The sequence below is a fragment of the Podarcis muralis genome, chromosome 10 (assembly GCF_964188315.1).
Source record: "Podarcis muralis chromosome 10, rPodMur119.hap1.1, whole genome shotgun sequence".
Classification (NCBI taxonomy): Eukaryota; Metazoa; Chordata; class Lepidosauria; order Squamata; family Lacertidae; genus Podarcis; species Podarcis muralis.
In genome coordinates, this window is record NC_135664.1 from 41,285,919 (window position 1) to 41,307,412 (window position 21,494).

A 21,494-nucleotide genomic window follows, 5' to 3' on the forward strand; every position below is an offset into this window, starting at 1 on the left:
AAACTGTTGCAACAGGGTCCTTACTCACCACACGCAGGAGGAAGGAGAACCCTGAACAATGGTGCACAAGTCCTTATATAGATTTTTGAAATTGCCCACCCTGTAGTCCAAGACCACCCCCCTGAAACATCATACATACATCACAGAAGGAGGCGGCCTACAGCAGAAATCCTGTTTGCCAAGATACCTGATAATGGTCACCGACTGCATTACCTGGGCTGTCTGGCCATTCTTTTGTGATGGCTAATACTTGAGTTCCTGAATCCAGGTCACAGGCTCACCCTATTCATACACAAATGCGGCCTTAAGACAGGATTTGCAAGCAAAAAGACAATGGGAAGGCTTTCCCCATTTGCCTTCCTTACAGCAGAGGAATATTTGAGGTCATTGGGAGAGTCAAAATGGCTTCAGGATTGCTCTCCTGTATTACCGGTATTTCAGAAACATGGTTTATGTACTTATGTATGTGTTTGCCGTGTACATTTATGAACATTTAATTTATATTTGAGACCTTAGAATTCTTATAACAGTACTTTGCCCCTTAATGAGTCACTGTAAAAACCGAATCTGCTTGGGACCTCTGGAGATCTAAATGTGAGTAAACAATCAAGTAGTACTGTTGCTTGGGAAGCAGGTGAGCCAGGGATGGGTGTGCAGTTTACCTTTGGTGTAGATGTATTCCCTCACCTCCTCAGCTTCAGTGTGCTGCTGCTTTGGGAAGCTTAGGTGATGGTGAGCAAGACTGCAATCTTGTACACAGTTATCTGGGAGTAAAAAATGCCCCTTTTCCTTCAGAAGATAGACTTGGCCATTGTCATTCATGATTTAATTGAAAAATATATCTGGGAGCTCTGTTGACCTGCTTATGAACTTGAGCAGGTCACTTGTATCAGTCAGTAGTCTGCCTTCAGAAAAACAGATGTTGCAGCAATAAACGGATAGTGTAGTGTTTTGGATTTAGGTGTGCACAGTGCTATTATTCTAGAAAAGAGGTGCCAGAACTCATGATGAACACCTCCCTTGTTCTCTTATAATGTCAATGGCACCCACCTGAGAGGTGCTGGAACTGAGTTTCAGCTGGAAAAAAAGCCCTGGTTGTGCACAAAGTGAGTGCAAGTCACTTGGCTCCATCTAGTTCAGCACTCTGCTTCCCAGCAGTGGCTTATCAGATCCACATGGGAAACTTAAATGTAAGACATGAGGGCAACTGCATTCCTGTTTGTCCCCAGCTCCTGCTATAAGCAGTGGCAGCTAGGAAGAGATTTGTGCTTGCCCAACGCAATGTATTTATATGTTTCAATCTGTATTATACATACATCTTCTGTCTTGCTCATGCTCCAGCATAGCCAATATATTAAGAGCTATAGTTAATCATTTTTCCTCTCTTCCCCTTGACACCTCAGTCAATTCTTTCAGAGCTCTCGTTTTTTTGCTGAGGAGTGGAAATTAGGGAAGCACCCCAAAGATGGCTTGAGGGTACTGACCTCATCAGCCTCCTGCTAACAATGGTTATATCTTCAGTGTATTGAATGGATGTGGGTAGTGATAAGCCCATCTTCCTAGGCAGCAGATACTGTTAGGAGAGAAAGGGACAATCTGGGGAGTCCCAGGATTTAAACTACTGTAGAACATACATAGTCCTATGTAGCCACTGCATGCAGTGATATAAAAAGGTAAAAGGACCCCTAGACGGTTAAGTCCAGTCAAAGGTGACTATGGGGTGCGGTGCTCATCTTGATTCAGGCCAAGGGAACCAGCGTTTGTCCACAGACAGCTTTCCACATGCTGCATGTGGCCAGCATGACTAAACCGCTTCTGGTGCAACGAGACACCGTGACAAGTGCCAGAGTGCACGGAAATGCCATTTACCTTCCCGACACAGCGATACCTATTTATCTACTTGTGCTGGTATGCTTTTGAACTGCTAGGTTGGCAAAAGCTGGGACAGCAACGCGAGCTCACCCTGTCCTGCAGATTCAAACAGCAGACCTTCCAATCGGCAAACCCAAGAGACTTGGTGGTTTAGACCACAGCACCACCCATGTCCCTATGTAGTGGTATACGCTGTAGCGTAGCCTTGTATTTAAGTGATAGACAAGGAATTGTATTGAGGGGTGTGAGTGTCAGGCTGTTTGAGGAGGGATGGATTGCTTTGTCCCTCTGTGTCCAACTTAGCAACCAAGTGGGTTGCCAAAAGAGGGACCACCCCTCCATGGCCAACATAGAAATGCAAAACTCTGTCCCTCTTTTGCCTGGCCCTGGAAGACTAATAAAACATTTTGTAGACTAGTATGGTCTTATTCTATTTATTTATTAAATTTATATAGTGTTTATTATATTCAGGAGACTCTGCTTTTACTCATTTGCCACTGGGCGAGGGAGACACTTCAAATTTATTTTGATAAAAACGTAACTACGTATTTCTGATTGCTTTCAGTTGTTTTAATTTTCAACATTAAAGGTTCTGTTCATTCAGTTATTGTCAGTACAATCTATAAGAGCGCTTGAAAAATTATAGAACAGTAGTTGAAACAAAACTGTCAGTGCCTCTTACATTCTGTGACACTTCTACACTTGAGATCACTGAAACCTGTTAAGCATATTTCTTAAATTGTTAAGGGATTACATAAACATACCACATTCCTTTTTTGCAGACACTTAATTGGAAACAATATTGCTTGCTCTATTCTATAGCATCTACTTGACAAGGAGTAAATCACTATATCAACTATATCAACTCCCTCTAAACCAGACCACAGCAGTAGTAATTAAATAAATCAGAACCCAGAAGGTCATCTTGCAACAACATTGTGCACAGAACATCTTTTGATTCATTTCTCCCTTCCCGTTAATGGCAGCTCTACTGACCAAGCCATTTCTGAACTATACTTCAAAATGTTTCCAGATTCAGCACTAAGATGCTTCTATTAAGAGCAGGGGGAAGAGTGAAAAGGCCCAGCACCCTCACACAAGGCTAAAGGGGCTGCCTAGATTGCAACCACATATTGTTAGTTACTTGGTTCATAATGGTAGTGGTATTTGCCGTCTTACATTTCTTTTCAAATACTCGGGAGCAGCCTCTGCCAACCAAGTGCTGTCCAGCTGTTTTGGGGCTACAACTTATATCAGCCTCAAGTCTCTGAGTGTGCTCCCAATTCTTCCTTTGTAGTCACACTTGACTTCAGTGCTTTTTGAACGCAGTGCCTTTTTCAGAAAAAAGGCTCAAAATCAGGGCATGGCTGTGAAGGAGGAACTGGGAGTACACTCAAGCTTTAGAGCAGTATTATTCAACCTTGGGTGCTGTTGGACTACAACTCCCATCTTCACCAGCAAACTTAGCCAATGGTCAGAGGTTATGGGTATTGTAGTCCAACAACATCTGGGGACTCACGGTTGATGAATACTACTTTAAAGTGTGCTCTCAATATTTCATATCAACTGATATAATATGCCAGGTAATTGGCACATGGGTGGCCCCACCCAGCTGTCAATAAGACCTGCAGAAAGTTGGCCATTTTGGGATTCCATCCCTTGAGCTAAAAGTGGCTTCCCACTTCTGCTTTAGGCGAAACTCCTATACTAGCAAGCTCCTTGGTATTTTGCTATCATTCTTCCTGCTTATTAAGAACTCTTATGGAACCTTGGGGTTCACTGTTGGGCAAAAAATGTAGTGTATAGCACACACTGTACATGGTCCAAGACAAAATGGGACTGTAGGGCGAGAGCAGAGTGTACCAGCCTTCAACCCGTGCACTCCAGATGTTGCTAGACTCCCAATTTTCATTAGTCCCAGCCAGCATGGTCAAGGATCATGGAAGCTGTAGTCCAACAACAGCTGAAAGGCACCAGCTGGGGAAAGCTGGACTATACAGAATAGCTCCTCAGTTAAGAAACCATTTTAATACGGAAGTAGTTCCTCTGTTTTGAATTTTCCCATTGAAAATAGACACCTACTAACATGAAATCGCTTGTTTTTTATCCCACCTAGGCCAGCCAATATATTTAAAAATAAAAAATACACATTCCCAAAGATAAAGCAAAATCTTTGGGACCATATATGCTCATCTTTGGCAGCAAGGCAATTTTTCTGTTAGTGATGCTTTTGATACAACAACCCTTGTACTAGAAGCAAACAAAAAACTCAACAGATATTTTATTCTTCTTCCACGTTGTAAAAATAATTAAGAACAATGATGTGAACAAGCAACTTGGTGAACACCAGAGTATCCTATTCTGAAATGTCCACCAGGATATTTTCAGCGTAGATACAAGAATTGCATAATTACCCACCTTCCTAATGTTCTAAATAATATTTCCCTGACTTGTCCTACATTGTAGTAGTACTAGTTTCAATTATTATATACACACATTTTCCAACTATTAAATAAATATACAATTACTAATTGAGTGCTTTCATTTTAAGTAACAGTTTGCTAATATAAAAACACAATAGAAAGAATTTTTGACGTGTCCAGCAGATCAAATTGTGAATGAAAACTAGAATGAATGACATTCCTTATCAATGTTATTCCTCAAAAATATTGTGCATTCTTGATACTAGAATTCCAGTTTCAGTTTATGTTAAAATAGTACAGAAAATTTAAAAATCCCCTGATAAGCCCCTAGCTATCATATTCCACAGTATGTATGTGACCTTCTTCTGTTTCTGTGGGGAAGCATGTGTCAAGGAAAAGTTCTCATGCTGAAAACAAGCTTTTTCCTTCTTGAATGATCTAATTCACACTTCAGGAAAATACAATGAATATTATTTTTAAAATCACTTTGGTATTTATGATTTGATACCATCTGTGGTGTAATGTTGCACGGGCAGGTAGAATAATAATCCTTTCAGCTTTCCTTTAAAAACAAGGGCGGGGGGAATTAACAGGCGACTTTTGCAAGTGGATATTAACAGGCCCTCTTTGAAGTGAAATTGAATACACAGACTCATCGTTTCATTGTGCTATTCTGGAGTCAGCCGAGAACAGCATATGATCAATGGAAGTAATTTAGTTTAAGTGCACATATGGAAGTGTTACATGTTCATGAATCTTTCTATATGTATACTTAAAAAGGGCTCAGAAACTATTCATCTACCTTGCACTGAGAAAGACTGGACAGCATTTCAGTCAAATGATCACAGATTAAAAATAAGCATAAGGAGAGGCCTGAGAGAGCCTGCTGAAAGGCCTTGCTCCTTAAACTTTCCAAAAGCAAACTGAACAGGAAGCCTGAAATTGTGCCCATGACAAACCAAGGAGCAACGGCCTGCTACAACTTTTCAACAAACAAAATTCCCTAAGGTCAAGGACACTTTGGAATTCAATGTGAATCTCAGAAATGATTCTGACCATTAAGTAAAACAGTGACAAAGTTTTTAATAAATAACACTTTTTGTATGACAAAAAGACAGGTATACACATTTCTTTAAAAATTATTACTCCTGAACAAAGACGTTAACGCCAGTGAACAATCCAGCTTTGTTTAGGTTGATGTTTGTAAAATCTGATGACTCTTCAATAAACAGAACCATAGTATTGACTTTGTCATCGGACTTTCTTTCCTTTAAGTAACAAAGCAAGCATGCTACAATATTGTGGCTTCTTGAAAAGCTTCTATCCACCTGTTTGAAAAGGAAAAGCATTTAATATATTTTGAGCAAACAGAATGGTTTCCAGAGCTTGTATAATTGAAAACTTTCAACTCCATTTGTCACAATATTTATAAAGTACTGTATTTTTCCATCTATAAGACGCCCCCATGTATAAGATGCCCCCTATTTTGGGGGACTCCGATTTAAGAAAATGGGGGGAGATACGATCCGTGTATAAGATGAGCCCCAATTTTGAACCTTATTTTAGAGTAAAAAAACATAGTCTTATACACAGAAAAGTATAGTATATACAGACACTATTGAACAGCTTTCAAAATCATGAATAAAAACTGCAAAGAACCATGAGATTGGAATGAAAGTATATTTTGAGCAGTATGCAGTCTTGAACCAGCATACAGCTTGCTGATATCCAATGTATCGGTCTAGGGAGAAATATGCACTTTGCAGAGGCAGCAAGTTCCTGATTGTTCTTTCTACAAAAGCCTAATGCAAGGATGGGGTATTTCAATCCTTTCCCTAATTTTCTGCAGTTTGTGAGGAGGGCAGAGGCTTTGTAAGGGAACTTGAGGAACCTCTTCTGACTGAAATGGACAGGCCAATCATACCTGTATATACTTCTACAAAACTGTATAGTTATAAATTCCCTAATAAAACTAATAATCATGAGACTTTTTAATTAGCATTATTTTTTTTAAAAAATGCTCACTTACTTTTGTGCTGAATGGGGGTCATCCGCTTTGAATATATAAAATAAAGTATTCTTGTGCAGCAAATGGAAAAGTTTAGATTCCGAGTGTTCATCTTTGACTTCAGCAACTGTAAATCCCAATAAAGGCTGGCTCTCCAATGCAGCCACATCCTAATATTACAAAGAAAAACTACTGTAACCATTTGCAAAATAATATGAGGTCTAGGTCAATAGCATACAAAAAAGTGTTTTGTGCAATATCAAGGCAGCACCAGATCCGTGGGATGGATCTTAAGGTTTCCTTATGTGGTTTCAACACCATTTCTTTTTTAAAAAATAATTTTTATTATTTTCCAACATAAAAATACAATTATGCCAAATTTTCACAATTTTTCACAAATTTGATTCTTTTTAGACTTCCTTCGGCTTCTCTGACAATCATCCATAATTAATTCTCGGTTTACGCATTTCTTTGTTTATATTGCCATTAAACTTCCCTCCCACTCCTATTTGTTTTTTTTAACAATATATCTCTGTTTTCACAGTGCTTCTTGAAATCCCACCAGTGTTGTTTGGTTTCAACACCATTTCTATCTCATTTTGTCTATTTAATCAGAGAGGAGGAGCAGGCAGTGGATACAGCAGCAGAACCAATCCAGTGCTCTAACCAGTGTGTCTACAGAATCCCAACTGCCTCCACCCAAGTAAGCTATAGCGCCACCAGTGTTGGGAGTGCAGCTCTGCCCCCTTACACCAGCCACTATTGTCAGTGATTTCCTGAAAGCCCCCGTGTCTCAGCAGGCCTTTAGACTCCACTCCCAGCATCCCACTCATTCAACCATGCAATGTTCTACGTTAACTTGTGAGATCTGATTTCTCACCTCACTAGCAGCATATGTGTAGAGCACTTTATTTTTTATCACAAACCACAGGTGTTTCCATGGTTTTTTGCTGCCCTTTGATCTGTATAAATAGCCACTCATTGAAGAATCTTCTGTATTTGCAGATACCTGAAATTAGAACAAACATGGTACTCGTAAGAGTGCATGAGATTGAACAAATAACGTTTTGATTATACCAACATTCTTCATCTAACCGGAAATGTTGGTATCAATATCTTTATTATAATCCTGCTAAAAAGGCCTGAAATAACATAACATTATACATGACATTAAGGATATGCCACAATTTCCAGCTGAGAAAACCTGAGCTCTCACCGTAAGTTGCTAGGCACTGGTAACTCGTGCTGTATTTTCCAGGACTGGTTATAATCCTTTCAGCACTCATTTCAAAGCAGAATTGAAGTTCTACTCAAAATAGAGCTATTGAAATTAATGAACCTAATTTAGTCGTGTAAATTAACTTCATTGGGCCTACTCTGAGCAGGGCTACCATTGGATACAACCTTGAACTCATTTCTCCTTGAAATATAGCAATAAATATGATCAAGAATCTCAGTACAAACTAGGAGTTAGTTAATGAAAGAGTTGGAGGAAGAGGAGACATTTCCTTGAAATGGAAGGCGGTATACAATGTTTTCTGAGCATGCTATATGTTCCATATGTGTGCTGAGCACGTGCTAAGGTGAAGCAACGTAAAACATATTGCAGATATTCTACTACTCCCACAATACAGACCACAGATATTCTCTCCAAAATGTGAGAGTGGCTTTCCTACAATAGGTGTCTGTTATGTCCCAAGGGGGGTTCCAAACCATAAAATTGTCTCAATTTTTCATTTTCACTGCTCTTCAGAAAGATGAGTAATAAATTTTTAGGAGCCTAAGGCTACCACAAGATGATTCCAGTGACTATTAAAAGGCAAGGATGACTGGGTTAGATTAGAATGAGTAGTTGGGACATTAAGGATTGTTAGTCTCAAATCAGAACAATGTGAGTGACTGCAAGGCATGCCAGGTGTATCCCCTGACAGAAAGTGCTATAAAAGAAAGTTGTTGTTCTAATTAATATTTTCCATTAGATGCATCTTCCTAGATTTTACCCTATAATGATAATTTTAATGCAAACTGTAGAGATAGGATTTAAACACACCTTTGAAAATTCCTAACTGCAGCTTTAAGTACAGTTCGATGTGAACAGTGTGGATAAAAGCACCCAACACTATTTTCAACAGGACATAGCTATAAAGGGTAATAAAGCTAAAAGGTATTCTAAATAAATTCACCACTTTTCCAGAAAGAGATGCCTTTAGCATGAAAAATCAATTGGCAGCAAGAAAGCATCCCTAGAGAGAGAGAGATGGGCCAAACTGCACACTGAACTTTTCTGCGTCAACAATCCATCAAGGCAGCATATTGAAGGTACTGCACGTAACATCTTTCTCAGGGAATGTGCATGTGCAATACACACAAAGAATACATCAAGAATTAAAGTAACTCCAATCAACAGGGGGTGCTAAAAGGTTTGCTACAGCAACAGCTGGTATATGAACACAATTAAGCTACATAAATAATTTGTTTCAAGAAATTCCTCAGGCTGTATGATGTTTCTTTGGGAAGCAGACAAGGGGGAAAAAAGGTTGCCTAATTGAGATTCTGCGAATGCTCTGTATCAATATATGCAAAGAAATAGCATACTACCATGCTAAATATGAGCACCGTAAATATTCAACTGAAATGGGACAGAACAGTCCCCTATATAAATATAAATATAAATATATTTATATGCATAAATATATTTTCCTTTTTGCAGCTTAACAAATAATTATCCAGTCATTTTTAAATTTAGATATCGCATGAACATACGTTCACAAAAATCATACCCAGCGTTGTGGAAGCCTCCCCCCATCTCTGTCATCTCTTTCTATAACTCTCCTATGAGTGTCCTGAACAGTCTCCTCCTTCTAACAGACTCTATTTCTCTCTTTCACTTTGGGAATGCTGCGTTGTGACAATTCATTTCCCACCTGGTGCAGTAGAATATTAGTACAACTGTATAAATGGAAGTCTGCAACAAAATATGTGGCCTACTGGAGCACAAGTACTTTGCCCAAGAATGTTGAAGCAAGTAGAGAGGAAGGTACAAAGGACAGCCCTTCCCACTCTTTTAACCTGGTGACCAAAATAGAAATGTGTGTGCAAATCACTGGTATTTCACCAAGTGCAAGAAGCACAAGAAATATAATGGTCAATACTAAACCAAAGGACCTCACATGGTCATCTCTTCCATCTATGTGCCCAGAAGGATTTCTGCAAAGTTTAATTTAACTCTGAAAGTTAAACGTTAGTGTTGGGATCCCTGGTTTGTACCTGGTTTAAATCTAACAAGTCATGTACTTGGTCCCATAATAAGAGGTAAGAGGGAGGAAAGTTTCATTCCACCATGCTTCCCACAATTCAAATTCCCTAGCCATGGAAGGAATTGGAGACAGGTAACACAGGGCAATAAAATATCTGGGGCAGAGAAGGAGATTTGGTAGTATCAATGGGTTGCACCAAGAGAGCAGCACAGTGCTAATTAATCTTCAACCACACCTGACTAAATATATTTCAACTATTTGTCCTACTATAAATCTATACTAAAAAAAGTAAGATGCCCCACTCAAATAGATATCCCTTCTAAAATCAGTTTACTAAAGATTAGCAATGACGCTGTTAATAAAAACAGATAATTTAATACTTAGACTATGTAACACATACTTCCTTAAGAGCAGCTGGGATCTTTTTCTGCTTTCTTCCAGATGGGATACTGTGCAACACTGTGGATAAGGTGCTAGACGGAGTTCTGTGATTTACTGGGGAACCATTTTTAGGAGGTGTGTTCAGCTTATCTGAAATGGAAACAGTTACTTTTGTATTTCATACAAATGGAAACCTCAATTTAAAGTGAATTTCTTCACAAATTGCAAGTTTTAAGTGCACACCATCTGCCCACCCTGAGATTATTGTCATTCTAGTTTCTCACATACTATTTGTACATATGAGAGAAATTATATTGCAGTTTTGAATGTGCTTAAACCTATGGTCCCCTTTTCAGTGAACAAGCCTGCCTTCTGAACACAGCATGATGGTGGACAAGTATTTGGGGGTGATGATTAAAACAATATTCTCTTGCAAAACTGCTGCAAAATGGATTTAAGCTTTTACTAACCCTACCATCCATATTAAATCAACTGTAAAATGCAATGTGAGTTAATCCATGCACTTATGTAAAACATGAGCAAAGCAGGAAAGGATATTTAATCTGAGCAGTATATTTTCATCTGGAGAACCACTTTTAAAACTAAAACGATATTGCATTATTATTGTCTTTTGGGAATTTGATTATGTTCTATTTAATCCTCAAAAAATTGTGCCACTACAAGCCATGCAGAAATGAAGACTGCTCCAACTTAGGGGGTTTACATGCCCTTAAAATATGTTTGTAGCAAAAACAGAAGCATCAAAAATTGAAAAGCTGGTTTAGACAAAGTTTTTACCTTACCCTGTTTTTGTAACTCATTAAAGCAATGGTCACATACTCTTGCAGAGTGATGTTTCATATAGTCTAGCCCATGTTTATTTGATGAACAAGCTTGACAGATTATCTGGAAAGGAAAAAGAAACATGAAGTACACACACCACACATCTCTAGTTTACATTTTAAGATGATTGAGATATGTGGTTCAAAACAATCGGAGAGCTTTCCTATTAGAGTCCCGCTGGATCAGGCCAATGACCCATCTAGTCCAGCATCCTTTCTCCACAGTGGTCAAGCAGATGCCTAGACAATATCCTCACTCAGGCTCCCCAGCAGCTGGTATTCAAAGGCATGCCACCTTCAATACGGGAAGCAATGTATAGCCATCCTGACAAGCAGACAGTCATAGGACTTATCCTCTTTGATTACTTTCTAATCCTGTTTTAAAGCGGTCAAGGTTTCTGGACACCATTACACCTTGGGGGAAGCAAATTCCATGCATTGTATGAAAAACATTTTTTATATCCTCTGTCCTGAATCTTCTAACATTCCGCTTCATTCAGGTTCTGGTATTATGAAAGAGGGAGAAAAATGTTTCTGTATCCACTTCCCCAACATAATGCGGTACATCATTTTGCACATCTCTATCATGTCCCCCCACCCCCCGTTACTTGCTTTCCCCCTAGACTTAAAAGCCAAAATTGTAGCTTGGCTCATAGGGAAGTTGCACTGGCTCACTGAATGCACTGCAGTGTGATCTTATCAAAACTGCAATATTTCTTTAACAGGCTGCAGAGCAGTCAAGTCCAACCACTGAATATTTTGATTAATAGCTACAATAAGGCTGTGAAATGTTTCCAACCTTCCCACATGCTCTGCAATGGTGTCTTCTCCATGTGAGTGTGAACTCACTAGTACAGATCATACACATGGTAGCTCTAGTATCAGGAATCCAGATTGGCGCCTTTGACCCTATAGGACTATCTTCGGTCTCTTTTTCTGGGTCTGCCTAAGGGAGAGAGGAAAGAAAATCTCACATGATTACAGATTTAAATAAACAACCACCACGATGTTCTAGTTTTCTAACTAGTGCTGTACATATTACAACTCTTCACTAGTTGATGAAATTAAACTGAATTATTTTTAGCAGACTTCAGTGTGAATTTGGGGGTGTGGGGAGGGAAGGGGACAGAAAGCTTTCATGAAGGAGGCATAGGGGGAGGAGATCATTTGGGCCTATTGCATATATTTGAGATTCAACTGCAGAAAACTCCCCAAAGACAAGCATGTTTTAAGAAATGTTTTAATTTGTTACTTTACTATCAAGCATCTGGTGGGGAACTAAAACCTATCAGCAGGGCAGGACACTGTAGAGAGAGAAAAATGTCCATTTGCAGGTGCAGGCTGAATCCAAATCGCACCAGCAAGTGGGCAAAGTGGGTTTTGCTGACAGCAAGCCCTTTCTGCTGCACAAGGGAGTTCCTGACAGAGAAGTCCTTCATGCAGTTGGTCCCAATGGGACTCACAGTGCCATTGGGATGACTGGAGCCATCAGTGAGCCACACATGCAAAGGAACAATCAGGAGCTCATTTTAAGCTCCTGGCTGTTCTTTTGTAGCTACATCCTTACCTGCCCCACACCTGACATTACAGGTGAGTGCAATTTGAAGAAAATGGCCTGCAGGCCAAATCACAACCCTTGCTGGGTATTACTAGGCTTGTAGGTCAGAAGTTCCCCACCCCTATTATTTTTCTTAAAACATCTTACAGTAAGAGTAGTTCAACAATGGCACCAAGTACCTGGTAGAGTAATGGTCTCTGCTTCACTGGAGGTCTTCATGCTGGAGGTTATCTGTTGGCTATGCCCTAACTCTGGATTTCCTGGGTCAAGTATCAAGTTGGACTCTGATGGCCCACAAGCCCTTCAATAGAAGATCACTCTACTAGGTAATTGATTCCACAGTTGAAGTGTTCTTACTGTTAAGATGTTTCTCCTAATGTACTACTGAAAAATCATTCTCCAGTAACACACTAGCTATGTAACAGTTATCAACACAGGACAAACAACCGGTCTTTTCTCCTGACATTAAACACTTGTGCCTTTGGCATGCATAACAGGTCTATGGACCCAAATCACCATCACTGCCATACAGTGTGTACAAGCAACAATTTGGACCAGAACAATTTGGACATACCTCTTCAATACTTTTACTGGGGTTAAAAGTGATTCTTTTCTTTGTATATTCTTCGATTGACCTGGAGATGGCTTCTAACCACTCATCTCTTTCCGTGGCAGAACTGTTGGGGGTAAAACACATATGAAAATTTGTTTATTTAAAAGCACTTATATACCACTTAATGTTACAGTCTAACAACCAAGTAATGTATCATTAAAACAAAAATATAATGTAAAACCAATAAAATAGCAATATAAACAGAGAAACATAAAAGTGAATCAAACAAAATACAGGAGATTCAAATACATAAAGCAGGGTCCAATCTCTTGGGACAGGGAAAGCCTGGGCAAAAAGTTTTGATGGTCACTACTTCATGTATGGCAGAGAGAACGGCGTTCCATATTACAGGGAAACAGCAGAAAATGCCCGTTTTCAGGTCACCACTCTATGACATTCTGTAGGGTGCTGTAAAGTAAAAAATTCCCAGTTGATCTATGTGATCTTACACATCTCTTTAAGGGCAGGTGGTCTTTCAGGTAACCAGGTCCCAATTTGTTTAGGGCTTTATATGTTAACAACAAGACATTGAACATGGTCTAGTAGCTGATTGTAAAGCAACTTTCTCACACCCAACATAACTAAGCAGCTTATCCTTTTATCACAACATTTAACTATCCAATAAATATTGAGGAGAAAGCACTAAGCAATAATGTGTTATCAAAATACACATAATGTTGTGCCTAAAGGCATACCTTGCTGACAGAATGAAAGATCGCTCTACACTTTCTATGTTCAGTTCATTCTGGTAAGCTTCATGGGTTGGCTTTCTAACCTAGGAAGGAAAAAGAATGAATAATCCAGTTGTAAAACAAGAAAAACAAATGTTCTGTCAACCTGCCATCTCAAAAGGCTTAGCAAAGGAAAAAGGCGTAACAAACCAGTACAGTAGTTTCAGAAATTAGAAGCAGAAGACAATTTCAACACACACACAAAAGGAGTAACATTTGCAGGAGAAAAAAATAGCTTTTAATCTGGGAAACCCAGATATTGGAATGATGAAGATATCTGGCCTGGTTCGCACATCACAGTAAGCTGAAACATGCCCAAGAGTGAAGGTACCAACTCCCAGGGAAGAGATTGTGGCAGATTCACTCCTCCTCAGTCCTTCACTTTGGTTTAGCATGCCATCCATATCTGGGCTCGTAGTTCTGGTTTCTCCAGAGTAACCATGAGCCATAAACCAACAACATTCTTTGCTACTCCTCATGGTTAGTCTGGAGGGATTTAAACCACAAGCCTGCATTCAAACAACATGCCAAGCCATGGCTAAATTCAGCATGGTACAGCAGCAAAATTACTGCAGAGAGGCAAAGTGGCCATGATCTCCTCCCTGGGAGTCTGTGCTATGCTAAGACATGACTTGGCTTAATGTAACATGTAAACCAGGCCATTTTTACCTCAGAGCAGTAGCATGAGAGGGGGCCTATTCTGCAGTGCTCCCCTTCCCAGGTTGTGGAGTGCTCTTTCCTCAAAGACAGATCTTGCACAGTATGTCTTTTGTTGGCTTAGCCTTTGGGGAAGGGCGGGGGGCTGGACTGTATTGTACAAAGATAAGGTATCTTCCTTCAACTGAATACTGTTTTAAATTGTTTTGATCACAAACTAATACAGTTTTATGAGCTTGTATATTTTCAACTTGATGTTACATTGTTTTATCTATGAATGTACCCTGGGACTATTAGTGAAGCAGGGAAAGATACACATAACAAGCACGTTAGAAGCACAAAAGGCTATCAGTAAATGAAAGACTGTAGTCTTTATCAGCATTATAGTATGTCTTAGTACACATTAAATGTCTGGGCAGGCGTTCAAGCTGTGAGTGACAAAAACATGTTACAGAAGAAAATTTATCTACTCACTTTCATTCCAGCCAGTGACAGCATGTTGTTGAGTTTATACATTCCAGACTGTACGGGCGTTGTATACAGCAGAGCATCATTAAACTGCAATATAAATATTTTTTTAAAAGTAACTGAAATTACATGTAACATATAGGGACTTTTGTACGTTTCACATATCAACTTCCACCGACACAGGGAAAGGTGCAAAAGACCATCTCTGCCCTCTTTCTGCCTTCTTTGTTTCCCCATTGTTCTTGTTTTTCCTGCTCCTGAGGCAGAAAAGACAAGTAGCAAGGCCTTGCAGAATGTCCCCCTTTCAGTGGGGGTGTGCACATTTTGATGATGACAGAAGTGGTGGGATTTGGGGGGGGGGTCCATTCCCCTTCCACCTTAGGTGGTGAAACAGGACAGGCTGTCCCTGTCCCGAAGCTATGCTGGGCCCATAACAATGTTCTGTAGCCAGGCAAGGGGTGCCCAAGTTTGTCCTCTCTGTTAGGAACATCCTGTGACCTTTTTCTCCTCAGGTCCCCATGTGCAGGCTACTCAGCACAAGGATTTCATTAAGTTCCATGCAGAGGAAGCCACGCTGTGGCCAAAATTCACTGGAACCATTTATCATCACCCTGCTGCTTCCATTTATCATCATTAACATTAACAACAACAACAACAACCATTATTATTTTTTCTTGCAAAGTTCACCCAAGTGATGTTGAATGCATGAAGCTTAATCAAATTCAGATCTTGCAATTTAAATATTAGAAACTTGCTTTTGCAGTGTGTCCTTTTTTCATTGATAAGCAAAGAATCATTTTTAATAACATTATTCTAGGATTAAAAAAAACACATTACAAGTATAGCTAAATGCTAAATGCCTTGATTGCATTTGATTAAAGACCCTGATGCATCTGAAAGAGAACCTCAGACTTTGAGCAGAACATTTTTCAAAAATAAATGCTACATATAAACCACTAAGCAGGAGAGAAAAGATGCTTAATTCATAAAACCGCTGTGAAAAGGAGACGATGATAGTATAAACTGAAATATAAATTATTCAGAACCATTAACTGGAGTTGCTAGTTTTTGTTTTTGAAATTGCAGTGGGGACAGACTGCACCATTATGAAATCACTCTAGCATTAGGTATGTAAAAACATCCATGGCATCTTACCAAAAAAAACATTCGCGGCTGCATAACCTTCCTGGACAGTTTCATCAACGTTCCTTCTTTCAAAAAGACCTGGGTATTCAAGCAAGCAAATAAATGTAGTCAGCTGCTAGGAGTATAAAACTCTCCCAAGAAGAGTGTGAGAGCAGTTCCATTTTCAAACATGGTATTAAATACATACTAGCCCAGAGCCCAATAAGACAACAGAGCAATACTGCAGAGACAGGAAAGGGCACTGCTAAAAGAGAGATGGTGGGATTGCTAGGAGAGGAACAGCTACTCCTAGTACTAGAAGTTGTCTGTAAGGCCAGGATGCTGCTTTTGCAAGTCAAGTGAGAATGGGACCTACTCATTTTGCCCAGAGGCCGTATGGCAATGTGGCCTGGGCAAATACAGGGGTGCCAACATGAATAAAATATTGGGGGGCGGGGAGAAGGTAAGCTCCGCCACACCTAATTGATTACATGACTTGATGCACACACACCATTTGTATGGCAATACCCATCAAATTTTTTTTGGGGGGGGGTCCCCTCAAATATTTTATTGGGGAAGCCAAAGGGACCTCAGTCCCTAGGAGTTTGCCCTTATGGACAAATGTTTGGTTGGTTCACCTAAGCTAGACTTTTCCAGCCTAGTGTCCTCCCGACATATGGAAATATAATTCCCATCAGTCAGCCAACATGGAGTTGGTAGTTCAAAATATCCGCACAGCACCAGGTTGAGCAAGGTTGGTCTAAGCCAGTGATGGCCAAACTTGGCCCTCCAGCTGTTTTGGGACTACAACTCCCATCATCCCTAGCTAACAGGACCAGTGGTCAGGGATGATGGGAATTGTAGTCCCAAAATAGCTGGAAGGCCAAGTTTGGCCATCGCTGGTCTAAGCAGACCCCCACGGTGCACTACAAACTAGACTAATGGGCTATAGTAGTGGCACCAACTTTTGTTTGTCTTATTCCCATCACAGGAATTAGCACCTTTGCCTTTGCAGAGGCAATAGTTACTGTCACAGATGGAGGTGACTGATGAAACAAAGAAAAAGAAACCCCAGATCTTCCTTTTCCCTTTTAGAACTAAAACCTATAAATGGGCCATAAAAGTGGTTTTCACACACTAAGGTTTGTTTGCTTTTCGCAACCTGCTGTTTGCTTGTTGGTGAACTTACCCTCCCTGGCTGTACAATCTCATGATGACCGTTTAAACTGTACTGTATTTGCATAAGTTTCTGAAAGTTGTCCTAGAGGGTGGAAGCATAAATAAAGTTCTTGTAAACAAACTGATGAAAAGTTCCATGGCGGAAGAATCCTCTGTGAACACCAGGGAGCCACACTGGTTGTTCACTCTAATTGGCTGCAGAAGTGTTGAAGTCAAACACACTTCCATATTCTATGATGTGTACCAGTATGAACAAAATTACACAAATCCAAAAAGTACTATTTGCTGAATTAAAGGAACTGAACACAGGAGATTTAAGCATTAGGGACTAAAACTGCAGGGTTAGCTCTATACACAGGCCTCCACAATTTAACACACACTGTCCATAACAGTAAAAAGCTCCATGTTCCCTCCCTTGTTTCTCATTTGTAAAGAGACTGAAGTTGCTTCAAGTGACCCATTAAAGTCATGTATAATCGTGTCTTCTATCTAGAGATCTATGAGCTTTCCAGGCGACACAAATGTGTTATGGTTCAAACTGATATCCACAAAGTTGGGCTTACTAGTATACAGCTAAAGTAAAATGGCAAAATACAGACACACAGAGAAATAAAACCCCACAAAGCTGCTGAAAACCATATTAAAATGTCCTTTCAAAAAGCCTTCAAAATGGAAGTCTTTATCCCAGTTTCTGTCTGTATAGGATTTGAACTGATTTTTCATATGGGCTGTTATTTTAAATGGATGATATAATATATATGCTTTAAAGTTTGTATGTTATTCCTTTGACTTTTCTATATATGTGGCTTTTATATATGTTCCTATTATATAATAAATCACTTCAGGATGCCTCATGGGAAGAGATAAATAGATAAATAATATTTATAGTCATAATTATTATCACCATTATCACCACATTATTCCACAACTGAGATACTTACTCCCTGTTTCATGATGTCATTAGCATGGTTAGCCACTTCTATCACAACAGCAAGAGCATCTTGAAAACAAAACAAAGTCTATTTCAGCATTGACTACAGTATGTGAGTCAGTATTAAAGACACCTAAGTTTAATGGAAAGGACCTTGTGTTTCACAACTTAATGTAAAAGTTGACCAACAAAGTTCAAGATCAAGGGGAAAATACAAGAACAGAACTTTTTTCTGCAATATGGTTTAGATTTATTTCATATACATTAACAAAGAAACATGATTATCGACCACTCACTACTCATGGGGACATGACAAGACACCTTCATTTAATTTGGAAACATCTGTATAATAATAAATGACACTACTGTGCTCAACAGGGAGGGTTGAGGAAGGTAATTTTTGGGGTATGTTTTCTAAAGTTGTTATATCTGAAAACGATTCCTGAAAAGGTAAGGACACTGTGGAATAAGTCTTAAAACAGTAACTAAGGGGATACATTTCCACAGCATCAACAAATATCAGGGAAATAGGAAAGAATGTGTGAGATTTTAAACTTTCCAACTGTGAGAGTAAGAAGATTATCTTCTCAACAGAGGCAACTAAAAGCTATCAGGCTACATTAGGCCTGAGGAAGGTCTGCAGTCAAACATAATATGGCCTTTGCTCCCTGACACAGAAGAGTTCACACCACTTGATCCCTCAGTGTTTTTATATCAGGAACCTCTGTAGCCTTAAAATAGCCAGCAAGTATAACACAGAACCTTAGCTCTGGCCTTGTAGAAATTATTTCTGACCTTCAGGGATTCCTGAACCAGTGGTGCTAACACCAAGAGGTTTCTAATCCCCCCCCCCCCATAAAAAGTGTTTTTATACATGTTGGAAGCTGCCCAGAGTGGCTGGGGCAACCCAGTCAGATGGGCAGGGTATAATCAAACAAACAAACAAACAAACAAACAAACAAACAAACAAACAAACAAACATGACTGGAAGTGAAGCAAGGTGACCTCTGGCAACTTCCTCACCCTGGGAGCTTCCTATGCCACCTTTCCTGCTGTTCAGAGGATGCGCCCCAAGCCCAAGAGCAAACATGCAGGCCACTGCAAGAGAAGTGTAACTCAAGAAACCTGAAAGTGAAACTTTCTCTCTTGCAGAAACTCTGGATCCAGCCTTGTGGCTGTGCCACCAGTGAAACGACACACACCCATAAATTCAAGAAGATGTGTGTTTTTTGATAAACTATGGACTAACTACTATAAAAGCAATTACCCTGAGTATCTCTGAAGTCAGCCGAATCTTCTAAGAGGTTCTTCAAATAATCTGTGGAAAGAGAAATGTTATTAAGGAAGAGAACTGGATGAAATTATTACAATGAACCTCTAGGTGGCCCAGTTGAGCTATAAGATTATTACATCTCCGAAAAGGTTTGCACATTTACAAAAAGTCCTCACACTCACTGATTTCAAAGGGACTTAAACATGTTTAATGTAGCTGAAATGTACTCTGAATGCACATGGTTTAAGCACTGGTCCACGGTATTTCTAGAAGTGCCTTATGCATATATTAAGGAGAGGATCTTCTCCCTGGTGCTCCTTGCAACTTTGAAATGCCCTCCCAAGGAAGCCATACCAAGCAGCAACACTGTATTATTTCTGGTGCCAGGTTAGAATCTTTCTATATGCCAGGCATTTTAAATTACGGTGCTTTGAGATGATTGAATAATTTTATTCCCCTTAGTTCCATTGCATTGTTGCTTAGGTTTCATGTTATATTTGTAGGTTTAAAATGCATTAGTATAGTGCCCCCTAATCTATTTTTTGTTTTATGGTTTATGATTTTTAAACATAAAGGCAGCATAAATATGGTGCTTGCTCTCTCCTCCCCCCCCCCAGAAGGCAGCAAGTATCTTGGTAAGAAAGAATGAGGGGGGGGGAGGGTTTTCCAGAGTGAAAGACAGCCAGGCAAGTGCAGTGCTGTTAAGCTACTAAAATGGGTGGTAGGAGACACAAGTAGATTGTGACTGAATGGGCAGACTGGACAGCCTTTTACCTCTGAGGGATTGCTAACACACACAAAAGGTGATTTATTTGCAGTGGTACCTCGGGTTAAGAGATTAATTCGTTCTGGAGGTCCGTTCTTAACCTGAAACTGTTCTTAACCTGAGGTACCACTTTAGCTAATGGGGCCTTCCGCTGCCACTGTGCCGCCGCCGCACGATTTCTGTTCTCATCCTGAAGCAAAGTTCTTAACCCGAGGTACTATTTCTGGGTTAGCGGAGTCTGTAACCTGAAGCGTCTGTAACCCAAGGTACCACTGTACTGCACTTATGACGCACCATTATTTCCATTATGGAATACATGATAGAAGCTCAGAGGGGACCTAGACCTGCTTAGCTTTTTTTGCAAGGTGGCTGCATCATGTGCCCTCAGACCATCCTCTGAGAGTGAGCATGCTGTACTCCAGCCACCACCCCTTCAATAACTTCTCTGCCAGTCGGGGATGATTAACAGCAGCAGTCTGGCTGATCTTTCTGACTGCGTGTTCATGCAGATCTCTCACACAGAAGTGGTGATTATTCCCCAGTGGTTTTCTGAGTTTACAGTACAGTAATTAGTACTGCTCTTCTTCAACCTCAAGCACTAACTACAAGTTTACGTTACAGACTTGGATTTTTTCACAATGACAACATGGGGGACAAAATTCCACACGGTAATTTCTAGGCAAACACAGCATTTTTGCAGAGTCATAAGCAGCAGTGAAAGAAATCTTACTATTTATACAGCAGCTGAGAAAAGCAAAGCAGTGGATATTTTTCTGGCAAGCAGACAAGCCCTAGAGAAGGATGCGACAAATAATAATAGTTTATAGGATAAAGGTGAGGAAGGCCAAATGGATATGAATAAACAGGAGGAAGGGAAAGAAATGACTACACTCTTGAGTCAGAGGAAGGCCTACTCATTTTGCTGTGTTTTGCTCCTGGAATTCAGGAATTAAGTTAAGCTAGGGCATCCCAGAGTTCAACTCGAGATCCTGCATGTGCAAGGTTTTATGTATGTAGTTACGTTGCTTATGGGTTAGATCTATGTTACCTGCTGCAGGAAGTGGGGATGAAAAGGTGATGTTTGTTTATTTCTCCTTCTCACTTGTAGTCTCCTGTGCTCCAGAAAAGCTGTTCCAGAGGGCTAGTGGACCCTCCAGAAGACAATGGGAAATAGTGCTATGAGCTGCAGGGGAACTGGGGAATCATCAAAAATTGCTTCTTCTGGAGAGTGCTTCTCCTGTATCTCATAAATGAAGGGGTCCTTTCCTTTGTGGAAGGGCAATGGCTCTAACCCAATATGCATAGAAGTGTTTTAGAGAAAGTATATTTTATGTAACAAGCTATATTATGTATAGCAAATCGGTGTGCATATCCCTTTCCTACATCAGAGTAATTAGCACACTTGACTAT

At 39.9% G+C, this 21,494-nt stretch overlaps 1 protein-coding gene across 1 annotated transcript in view; it reads right to left on the reverse strand.

The window, feature by feature from the left end:
• Positions 1 to 2,420: 2,420 nt before the first annotated feature.
• The window catches only part of FGD6 (FYVE, RhoGEF and PH domain containing 6), a 52,837-nt gene continuing 33,763 nt past the window's right edge, over positions 2,421 to 21,494 (reverse strand). Inside the window, exons 9-21 of the mRNA XM_028747559.2 lie at positions 19,313 to 19,363; positions 18,056 to 18,114; positions 17,125 to 17,196; positions 15,966 to 16,034; positions 14,817 to 14,900; positions 13,650 to 13,729; positions 12,916 to 13,018; positions 11,583 to 11,729; positions 10,745 to 10,847; positions 9,961 to 10,091; positions 7,184 to 7,312; positions 6,325 to 6,473; positions 2,421 to 5,623 (exon numbers count right to left, since the gene is read on the reverse strand). Of these exons, the coding sequence (XP_028603392.2) occupies positions 5,587 to 5,623; positions 6,325 to 6,473; positions 7,184 to 7,312; positions 9,961 to 10,091; positions 10,745 to 10,847; positions 11,583 to 11,729; positions 12,916 to 13,018; positions 13,650 to 13,729; positions 14,817 to 14,900; positions 15,966 to 16,034; positions 17,125 to 17,196; positions 18,056 to 18,114; positions 19,313 to 19,363 (1,214 nt within the window). The 3' untranslated portion in view covers positions 2,421 to 5,586. The remainder of the gene's footprint in view (positions 5,624 to 6,324; positions 6,474 to 7,183; positions 7,313 to 9,960; positions 10,092 to 10,744; positions 10,848 to 11,582; positions 11,730 to 12,915; positions 13,019 to 13,649; positions 13,730 to 14,816; positions 14,901 to 15,965; positions 16,035 to 17,124; positions 17,197 to 18,055; positions 18,115 to 19,312; positions 19,364 to 21,494) is intronic.